This window comes from Grammomys surdaster, unplaced genomic scaffold, assembly GCF_004785775.1.
Source record: "Grammomys surdaster isolate TR1022 unplaced genomic scaffold, NIH_TR_1.0 213, whole genome shotgun sequence".
NCBI classification, from domain to species: Eukaryota; Metazoa; Chordata; class Mammalia; order Rodentia; family Muridae; genus Grammomys; species Grammomys surdaster.
Genome location: NW_021604658.1, coordinates 1,697,710 through 1,708,078, shown reverse-complemented (window position 1 = coordinate 1,708,078; position 10,369 = coordinate 1,697,710). Strand labels below are relative to the sequence as shown.

At 50.2% G+C, this 10,369-nt stretch overlaps 1 protein-coding gene across 1 annotated transcript; it reads right to left on the bottom strand.

The window, feature by feature from the left end:
• Positions 1-1,297: 1,297 nt before the first annotated feature.
• Ca4 (carbonic anhydrase 4) lies at positions 1,298-9,573 on the bottom strand. The gene is made up of 8 exons (XM_028772468.1): positions 9,490-9,573; positions 4,831-4,887; positions 3,848-4,003; positions 3,103-3,248; positions 2,907-2,993; positions 2,729-2,795; positions 2,455-2,618; positions 1,298-1,723 (listed from the first exon to the last, which is right to left on the bottom strand). Exons 1-8 carry the CDS (start codon positions 9,542-9,544, stop codon positions 1,529-1,531), a joined length of 927 nt encoding a protein of 308 aa, XP_028628301.1. The 5' UTR covers positions 9,545-9,573; the 3' UTR covers positions 1,298-1,528.
• Positions 9,574-10,369: the final 796 nt, after the last annotated feature.

The following is a 10,369-nucleotide window of genomic DNA, read 5'->3' as shown; positions in this document are numbered from 1 at the left end:
AAAAAAAAAAAAAGAATAGGGGAGTGGGGAGTGACCATTCATCTTACCCTAGGCTGATTGGGGGTGCTGGGGTAATCATTGTCTCCAACTAAACACCCTACCCCCAGGTTACCAGCAGAAGGACCTTCTAGGCCTGAAGTGTCCCAATGATTTGTACCTTCTGGGGAGGGGGGGAACATACCTCAGCTCCAGCTAGAGCAGCCTGGCTCCAGCTCTATTTGCTTAAGGCCTGTGACCATATAGGAATTTTTCATGGCGACCATATAGGAATTTTTCATGGCTTAGAATTCCAACACTGCCATGGATGGAGAGTACCATCTTTCCTTCTGTCTATATATACACACACACACATACACACACACACACACACACACACACTGCCTCCTTTCTGTCCCTCTACTAGAGAGACATAGTGGGGGAGGAAGCCTGACTCTTTTCCTGTCACATCTGTTGCTGACCCATGAGCAGATAGATCATGGAACGTGAGCCTGGAAACCTGGGAACTGGCTCTGCCCTGCTCTCACCTCTGCAACCTTGTGAAAGAGCTACATCCTGGCCCTGGGCACAAGACCATTGATGGATCCAGCATCTATAATGCTCACAGACTGTCCACTCCCACCCCTCTAGTTGCTGCTCTGTTCTTCCCTCCCTCCTCTTCTCCATTCTCCCTTCTGCTTTCTGACAGGAGTCCTCCCTCCCTCCCTGCCTGAGCACTCATGACCTCCTTCCCTTGCAGATGCTTCTGGCTCTAACCATCCATGGAAACTGTAGCTGCCCTTTCTGCTTTCTGTCTCTCCTGATCTCTCGGACAGTGTGGGTCTTTTGTCCATGCAGAGAACATGGACAAAAACTGAGAAGTCCAGGCTGAGTCATCTCTCTGGTTTGCTCCTGTAGCCTGCCCAGTTTTAGGGCAAGCTCAAGAAGTACTTGAGCAAATGAGAGAACCTGTTCCCCACTACACAATCTGAGGGGTGGGCACCCAGGACCTCAAGTCGGCTGCACTCTGGCTCTAATATGCAGCTCTCATCCAGCCTCTATTCTTGGGTCTCATCTTCCCCACTGTAAAACAGAGAGCCTGGAAGAGAAATCCTCCAGCTTTCTTCATGTTGATGCTCCAAGGTACCTTCAACATCTTTCTGAGGTTGGGTGTATGTTGATAGGGTGTTCACATACATAGGTAGGGTGATTCAGACCTGGTTGGGAGAAATCTCCAGGCTTTAAGGTCCCTGTCCTGTCAGAGAACAGGGCAATTGCAGAGAATAACCAAAAAAACAAACAACCAAAAACTTGCAGAGGGTTTTTCTAAAAACATATCCATATTTTATTTCATTTAATCAGGGAATAGGGGAAGGTCAGAGATCCACATGTCTCTGTCCCCTTTTCCCCAGGGCTGGGATTAAAGGTGTGCACACCACAGCCAGCTACTCATATTTTAATAGTTTCCAAAGTTCAACCTGAAAAGATTAAGAAAGATAAGCCATATCCTTTAAAGGCTGAGGTCAGAGGTCAGATATCCAGAATTGGACCATCACTGGAGGAAGCTGGCCACCAGGCAGGTGAGTGTGGGGACCAACAGAGTGGGCAGGGGCAAAGACATCAGCCGTCCTGAAGCATGGGACCTGAACACCTGGCGTTTTCCCAGTTTCTGCAGGGGCCTCACATTGTCCTTCATGGTCAACTTCTGATCTTGATCATAGTACAGATTTTTTGAGAACTCCAGGAACTGTGAAAGAGATTGGGCTTAGCAGGTGGAGCAATGCTCTGCTGAGTGACCTCAGACCAGACAGCCCACATTAGCAAGGAAGAGAGGGGTTCAGAATGATCACCAAGAATGTAAAGTGTGGCATTTGTGGAAAGTTGAGTGCCACTGTCTCTCCCTGTCCCCTACAAATACTTTTTTCAAGCCTGTTACAGTCACTGTTGCTAAGGTAACACTGTCTTGAAGGTCAGCATCCTTGAGTATCAGCTGAAGGAGCTCACTGAACTCCAGATGCCTGGCCCCTGGCCCCAGAATATGACTCGATAGATACAAGGTGAGACTAAGAATGGGCATTTCTAAAAAATTCTCACTGGTGAAGATGTTGACATCACACGGAGAATCACTGCTATAAGCTCTAGAGATTTTGGTCGTCTGGGTTTCCTGCTGTCTTTCCAGAGGCTATTGTAAACTCAAGTGTTGTTTGTTGAGTGACTTCCCAATAGCACTAAGGAAGTCCAACCTCAGGTCCCTCTGGAACACTGGCCCCCCACATTTTCTGGAAGCCTATTCCAAGCACCCTCTGGGACTTCTCACTTCTGTGAGGCTACTTTCTTGTCTGTGTCCACCAGCGGAAACCCAGGGTCTGACTCAATGAGCCTTATCTTACCACCCCAGGGACTCGTGGAGCAAATAGATAGGGCCTTAAGGAACTAGGCTCCCTATGGGAGAGTGCACTTTGCCCCAGGTCTGGGTACCTGGTCTTTGTGGATCTTAATGGGCTCCCTGAACACAGTCCAGATGACGGTCTCATCACAGTTTGGTGTAGTTAGTGAACCCTGGTAACGGAAGTAGTAATACATTTTCTCGCTCGAGGGAAGCATGTCCTCCAGGCGGAGCTCCTTCAGTGCAGTGTTTGAATCTGAGGTGGGAGACAAAGCCTTATATATGGCTCTCTTTAAAGCAGCTGTCCTAGCGCCTCTACCCCTCTCATCATGGGAAGAAGCCATTCCCTCCCCCAGCCCGACTCACTGGGTTTGGAGATACTGGGCAGTGCTTCTATTAGGGGCTGGAAGCCCTCGTTCATCTTCTCTGATACCTGGAACAGGAGAGAAAGAAGCATGAGATGGGTTCTCTGGGAGCTGCTGCAGCCAAGCAGCTCTTTCTAGAGGACAGGCAACCTCCAGGATCAAGGGGATGGGAGACTCACCTGAATCATGAATGCCAGCACTGCATACTTGTCGTTGGAGTCCTGCACCTTATCGCCAGATACTATCTTCTTATGCAAGATGTGCATCTAGGAAGCACATGCGAATGGAGGACTCAGGGCAGCTGGACCACCTATCCTCCCCAAGGTGAGTATACACCTGGAACCCAGCCCAGGACCCAGTTCCACGGCTTCTTACCTCCATGTCATAGCGTTTTCCTTCAATGGTGTGCTCTGAACCCCTGTTCCGCTCCTGTGACCAGTGCAGGTGCAACTTGATGGCCTCGTACCGGCCAGGCAGGTTACCTCCCAAAATGCACATGCCCCCATTCAGAGGTATCGTCACTAGGAGATACCAGAGTGGGCAGAGTCCTCACTCCGGCCTTCCATTGGCCCTCTCAGTTCCTACCCCAGCTTTTCCCTCTCACCCTCACTATTTGAGGCCTAGGCCCTGAGGGATGGGATGTGAGATGTGGCCAGCACTCTGGCTAGCTGCTCACTGCTTCCCCACTCACCTCAACTCTCATATACCTATCCCAAAATGTAGCCCTGTCCTGGGCCTGCTTGTGTTTTGACTCCCTCCATGGTGCCCTGGTATCCCCATAACGTCCAAACTCCTACGCCCTGACCTGACTATCTGCTCTGGGCCTTGGTCAGCTCCTCCTAGCTTCCCTCAATGGCCTCCATCCACACACAGCTGCTCCCACTCAAACACCCAAGTAGTTTCACACCTCTGTGCTTTCAAAAAAGTCGTCCCCTCCTTCTGATGAGGTTTCCTCCAGTCCCCACTGTTCTGATGAAATGACTAAAAACCCAGCTAGCTAGATCATCCTCCTCTCTACAAGCTCCCCTGGTGGCTTCTCCCATCTCCAGGTTTGAAGGACTCACCATCCTTGCACAGTTACCCCTGCCTGGAGATCCCACTCGGCCCATGCAGGACCCACCTGTGTTATGATTGTTCTCAATTATCCAACGCTTCTTTTGGTTATAGCCGACGAAGGTGAAGGGTGTCAGGCTGGAGTTCACCTTTGACTTAGCAATGACGATGTTAATGGGGGACTGATTTTCCCCCTTACAGTTTCCAGTCCATTGTTCAGGCCCTGAGCAGGGAAGAAAAGTCTGAGAGTCAAGTACACATTGACCCCTTGATGTGAATTAAGGTCCTAGAATGCTGGTGAGGTCCCAGATCAGGACATAAGTCTCAGAATTCTGCCCTGGCCTTCCCCTTCTTCCTCCAACATGCTGACATGACATAGGCAGGCTAGTGGGTCTCTGATGTGACTGACGGTTGAGGGGTAGAGGGAGAAGCAGGCTTGCCATTGATGTTTAAGAGCTCTGGGATTGGAATAACCTCATGATGCTGAGTTCTGCCTTTCTCAGTGGGAACCTGGACATGATCTAAGGGGATGTTGGGAAGTTTAAAGGTCGCTGAGTAGGAGATGGCTTTTCAGCTTTGTACACCGTGGAGGAGGTCCTCCTGGAAGAGCTGTGATGAACAGACCCTGGACCCGACAAGGCAATGCCTAAGGAGTGGAAGGAGAAGGGAGGAAGACCCAGGTAGGCAGCTAGGTAGGGGCAAGAGAGAGGATGTCCCTCAACACAGCAGGCTACAGGGAAATTAGTCAAATTAGAAAAAGTGCCCAAGAAGCAGTGAGGGGCATGGTTCAGTGGTAGAATGCTTCTTGTCTAGCATGTACAAGGTCCTGGATCCCTCAGCACTCGATAAACAAACTACCAAGAACCATCTCCCGCTTCCACCTCAAAGGGCTTGACCAGACTCAAATCTCCATTTTGTTGGAAAAAAATAGCAAAATATGCTGCTAATTTAGCTTCCCGTGTCATTCATTGTCCCCTGTTCACTGAGTGCTGGAAATGTGTGTGAGTGTGCCTGTGTTAGAAGTTGCTGATGAAGACTGGCAGTACTCACCCAAGCACTGGCTGTTGGGCTCCCTGGCTTGAACCTCATAGCACCAATTTGATGAGTCTGGAACAGAGAGAGAAAGACTGTGAACCTTGGAAACTCTGGCGTTAAAGCCCTCTCTTGGGTTGAGATAGAAGGCTTCTAGTGTGGAATTGAGGTCCCTAGGGTGATAGACTTGATAGGAATGGCTAACTGGTGGTGGCACTTGGGAGGCAGAGGCAGGAGTTCAAGGTCAGCCTGGTCTATAGAATGAGTTCCAGGACAGCCAGGACTACACAGAGAAACCATGTCTTGAAAATAAAATAAGGGGCTGGAGAGATGGCTCAGTGGTTAAGAGCACTGATTGCTCTTCCAGAGGTTCTGAGTTCAATTCCCAGCAACCACATGGTGGCTCACAACCATCTGTAATGGGATCTGATGCCCTCTTCTGGTGTTTCTGATCATAGCAACTGTGTACTCACATTCATAAAATAAATAAATCTTTTAAAAAAAAAGAAAATTCTTAAAAAAAATTAAAAATAATAATAATGATAAAAAAAAGAAAATAAAATAAGCATAGGAATGTCAGCAACACAGACAGGCCAACATGCCTAACGTGAGATCTTCAGGGATCTCGAAGGGCATAGCTCTGTCCCTGGCTCACCGGTCTCTCTTCTCTCCTGCATCCTTCCTAAGAGGAGGCTCAACTGAGAGTGAAGGATTAGGACTGTCCTTTCTGGAACAATGGAGTAGGTTCAAGTTTTCCAACCAGACTCTTGAGAGGAGAGGGAATTTAGAGAAGGGGTGCTGATCCAGGCCGTGGAGCAGGCACTATGCTCCACTTTTGTAAATCTAAATCTGCTCTAGAAATAAGGTCTACAGGAGGAGAGAGGGAGAGAGAGATAGGCAGAGACAGAGACAGACAGAGAAACAAAACAACATGCCTTTTCATCAACAGGGTGAATGAAGCACTTCATCCAAAATTAGAATTCTTGATGGAGCCATCTAGGAGTCCTGTATTTAAAGGATGATCCCTTATTCTGACTGACCAGTAGAAATCCTATATTTAAAAATGGTCGCTTATGGACTGGAGAGATGGCTCAGCAGTTAAGAGCACTGACTGGGCGGGCAGTGGTGGTGCACACCTTTAATCCCAGCACTTGGGAGGCAGAGACAGGCGGATTTCTGAGTTCGAGGCCAGCCTGGTCTACAGAGTGAGTCCCAGGACAGCCAGGGCTACACAGAGAAACCTTGTCTCGAGAAAAAAAACAAAAAAACACTGACTGCTCTTCCAGAGGTCCTGAGTTCAATTCCCACCAATCACATGGTAGCTCAAAACCACCTGTAATCGGATCCGATGCCCTCTTCTGGTGTGTCTGAAGACAGCAACAGTGTAATCATATAAATAACATAAATAAATCTTAAAAAAGAAAAACAAAGATGGTCCCACACTCTCTTTGGTTTTATCATCTGTAAATAGAGTGAACATGGGCACTCATGAGACTGCAGAGAGGGTTAAACGAGAGGTGATATAAACGCCTCCGGGCAGCATATACTCATCTGGTAGGTTCACAGGCAACTCTTCCCCTCCTCTCTGGCCTCCTGTTACTGAGCAGATGGCCAAAGCTAATCCAAGGCAGGAGAGGAAAAGACGTGGCGTGACTTGGAAAGGACTCACGGATGAGGACATTCCTGAGAGAAGTGCTGTACTCCACTCAGCCATGTGTTCTCACGCTGAGTCATCTGCCTTTCCCTCCTGGGGGCTTTGTGGGATTTTTTTTTTTTCTTCCAGTGCTAGGAATCGAACCTAGGGTCTTGTACAACATGCCAGGCAAGTGCTCTACCACTTAGCTACAGAACCAGTCCTTTTTTTTTTTTTCTTTTGAGGTAACATCTCCCAGTGTAGTGAGATTATAGGTGTGTACCAATGTGCTGCTAGCCTCTCTTTCTTGCCTGAGGTCTGCACTCCCAAGCCCCATCTCCACTTAGTCTGGGCAGAGCATCCATCCCTGAAATGGGGACAGGATGAGCGGGTAGTATAAAACCCATGCTCTTGGTAGCCAGGAGGAACGAGGTTCTAGGCTAGTAGAGTGAGCCCTCCAGGAAGCTGACCTCCCTCTCTTGGCCTCCAAGGGCCACTTTGGATTCACCAGCTTCCTAGAACTGTATCAGAATTCATTCCAGCTTAGAGATGCAGGGTCTTCCCCATGGTAGTTTATCCTATGGGAGCTGCTGCACTGGGGAGAGATATGCATGAGTCCATGAGTCTGCAAAATCTGCAGAGAGCAGTGGCCGTCAACCCTGGAGGTGGGCAGACTGCCTCAGGAAGCTGGAGTCTGTTCCCTATCCTTCCCGGCCTGCTCTTCCTCTCCCCTGCCTATTGCTTAATCTTTGCAGTGAGATTCCTTTGTCTGAGCCTCAAGGTTCTCCAGAGACAGAGGCTCTACCCCAAATTCTCAGACCAGATGAAAGACTGGCCAGTCACAGCGAGGAGAGGGACTATTACATCTTTTTGGGTCACTGGCCCTAGGAGGACCCGGAAGGAGGGCAGGCTTCCATGAAGAGCCGTGGAAGAGCAGCCCCTCCTTAGCACTTGGGGCCTAAGGGGAAGCTATTCCTGGAAAAGGCCAACTCGGGAGGGCAGAGCCGTCAGGCTTGCCTCGGGAGTAGCCCATCTGGGCATTTCTCAGGAATCTTCTCTTCCCTGGCTCTGGCCCCAGCTCCCTGGTTTGTAGTATGACCTCTGATCCATTGTCTTAATCATAGAGACTTTTGACCTGCTTGGCTGAACACTCTTGTAACGACTCTCTCTGAGAGGTGGTGACCAGAAAAACAATGCTGCGGATGCAGGGCTAGGGGTTAGGGGTCAGCATCTTACAGTCAGGTGGCAGGGCACCGGTCAGCTTAGGCTCCCACACTTGCTTCTGAGGGGCAACCTTTGCAGAGAATAACCTCTACAATGGTCTGCATGCCTCTGGTCATGACCATGATAAAGGAGAGAGGCTCCCAGCTCCGTGTCCTACCTAGTACACCTCCAGGGGTTAGAGACAAAACATTGCCTACCCCCTACCCCCACCAACTAAGCCACTGTCCTCTGTCCCTAGTTACAAGCCTCCCCTTCCCCTTAATTTTAAGGTAAGAATTTACTTTTTGGCTCAGGGTCCAGGAGCCTTTTAGAGAGGACTGGATTTTAATGGACCTTGCTCACTCCACCCTCACTCTGAGGAAAGGGAAAAGACTCCTGTAATCAGCTTGGCAGAACCCGTGTATGTCCTGAGCAAAGTCTTCGAACTTCCTGGCTAGGGGTCTAGAGCTCCAAAGGGCTGGGATATTCCCTCTCTCTGGGAGTAAACGCTCTGAGGATTTTTACTGGCAACCTAGGCACTTTCAAATCCTGCCAGGACTATGCACGAAGGAAGGTGGTCCTGGCACTAAAACGGGAATAGTTTGTGTGAAGAAGTCAGCTGAGATGAATTCCTGGCTACATGGCCCCAGGTCACTGACTGGGCCTCATGACCATCTTGTAGAGTGAACTGTCTAAGCTGTTATACCCTTTATCCTTAAAACAGCACCCAGGAACAGAACTACTAAACTCGATTTGTAAATGACAGAACACGTTACACAACTTACCCAAGGTGAACAGGTACAAGGCACCCGTTAATTTAAAAACGTTTTCCTTTCCGTCTTTTAAAGTGCCCAACTCCCCGCCACACACACACATTCACACACAAACACACACGCACACACACAAACACTCTGCCCTTTAACATATTAGCTGCTCTTTTCCCTCCCCTAGGAAGGAGCTTGGGAGTTGTTGCAAAATGCCTTACATCCTCCAAGCTAAGTCCCTCCTGCAATGGAGAATATTCTCTTTCCTTCTGGGTGGCTCAGAGCTCCCTCACCTCCCCACCGTACCCCCCACCCTACATTCCAGGGCACAGCACCTAACTCTGGAAAGGAGGTTTGGCCCCGTTGGACGGGAAAGCTTGGTTGTCGACTAAGAGATGAAGTCTTTGTGAAGAGCTACGGGGTAGTGGAGAAGGTGCCAACCGCTAGAATCGCCTGTAGCTCCTTATCAAATATTAACACGCCTCTACCGCCACCTCCCACCTAGAAGAATAATTAAGAGCTCGGTCTCACCATTAATCTTTAAACGAAAATCACCTTGTCTGGAAAGACCGGCTTGGCCAGGGACTTGGGTCTTAGGATGCCCCCCGCCAGGCTCCCAATCCAGCACTGGGGGAAGGGAAGAAGGGAGCTTGAAGCTCAGGGGGCAGGACTCTAGGGTCAGGAGAAGGGAACACCAGGACCCCAATACATCCAATCTGCTGCGTTTGTTCTGGGTGGGCAACAGTTACCGGCTCAGAGTCCCTGCAGGACAGTCCGCCACTCGCCACCCACGGGCAAACCCAGGAGAACCAAGGTGCGAAAAGGACCGTAGATCCAGGCGGGTCGGAGAAGCATCCTCACCACAGATCACATGCGCGTCCGCCACGCGGACACCCCGCGGCCGCGCACATGCGGGCACACATTCCCCCGCAGCCTCCCGCGGACACGTGTAGGCGCCCACGCTCACACACAACCAGGTCCGCTGCAGCATCACGGTTCTTTGCACGAACAACGCGCAGCCGGAGCGCGCTAGCAAGGGTACCGGGTCTGGGGGCGCAGAGGGTCACCCGAGGGTACCTTCAGTAGAGGGGGCCACGTAAGCCAGCGCAAGCAGAGCAAGGAAGAGCTTCATGGTGCTTGAGGGAAAAGACGCTGCCAAGCCTGGGTCAAGCACCAACGAAGCCACCGGAGGCGTCGCGATCATACGGGTTGAGGCTTTATAGAGCCTGGACGGCAGGACGTGGGAGGCGGCTCCTCCTCCTGGCGGAGCCTCTCCTCACCTCGTCCAGTCTCAGATCGAAAAGAATCATCTCCCCGCCTACCTTCGCCCATGGCGAAAAGACCCCTCACCCACTCCACATCTTCATGGCTTAGAAGCGGAGTCTTCCCACCTTGCCCCCATCCTGGTCACTGATCCCGGAAGAAGGATAAGCTATCCTCAGGTACCTGACCCACAGGGTATCTTCCCGGACTCAAAGCTTCCATCATGCTGCCGCTAACCACTCTTCAGGGTCCCTAGTGTGTCCTTGGAATAAACTTGATTTGGGTCAGGATGGATGCAAATGGTCTCAGGAAGACCAAGAATCGGAACGGTTGAAAGCTTTGCAATGCTGTTTTGTTGAAGAGATGCGCGGTGAGAGGCTCTTTGAGGAAGCGGTAGCTGACTCTCCAGTCTCATCTTTTTCCTTCCTGGCTGTTTCAAACTTGATTTGTTTTGTGTTTTCTTTCTCGGGACTGGAGATGATGATTATGGTGATGACGACAACAACGATGATAATGCTCCTCCCCACTCCCAGTCCTTTTCTTTCCCTAGTTCTCACACTATGCAAGCACTCTACCAGTGAGCTACATCCAAGCTCGATTTTAAAGAAACTAAGACCCGTCTTCCTACCTAGCGCTAAGCTCCCTGAAGTGCTGTTACTGGCGGTTTTTGTGCTAAGCCAAGGAGAAGGGGTGG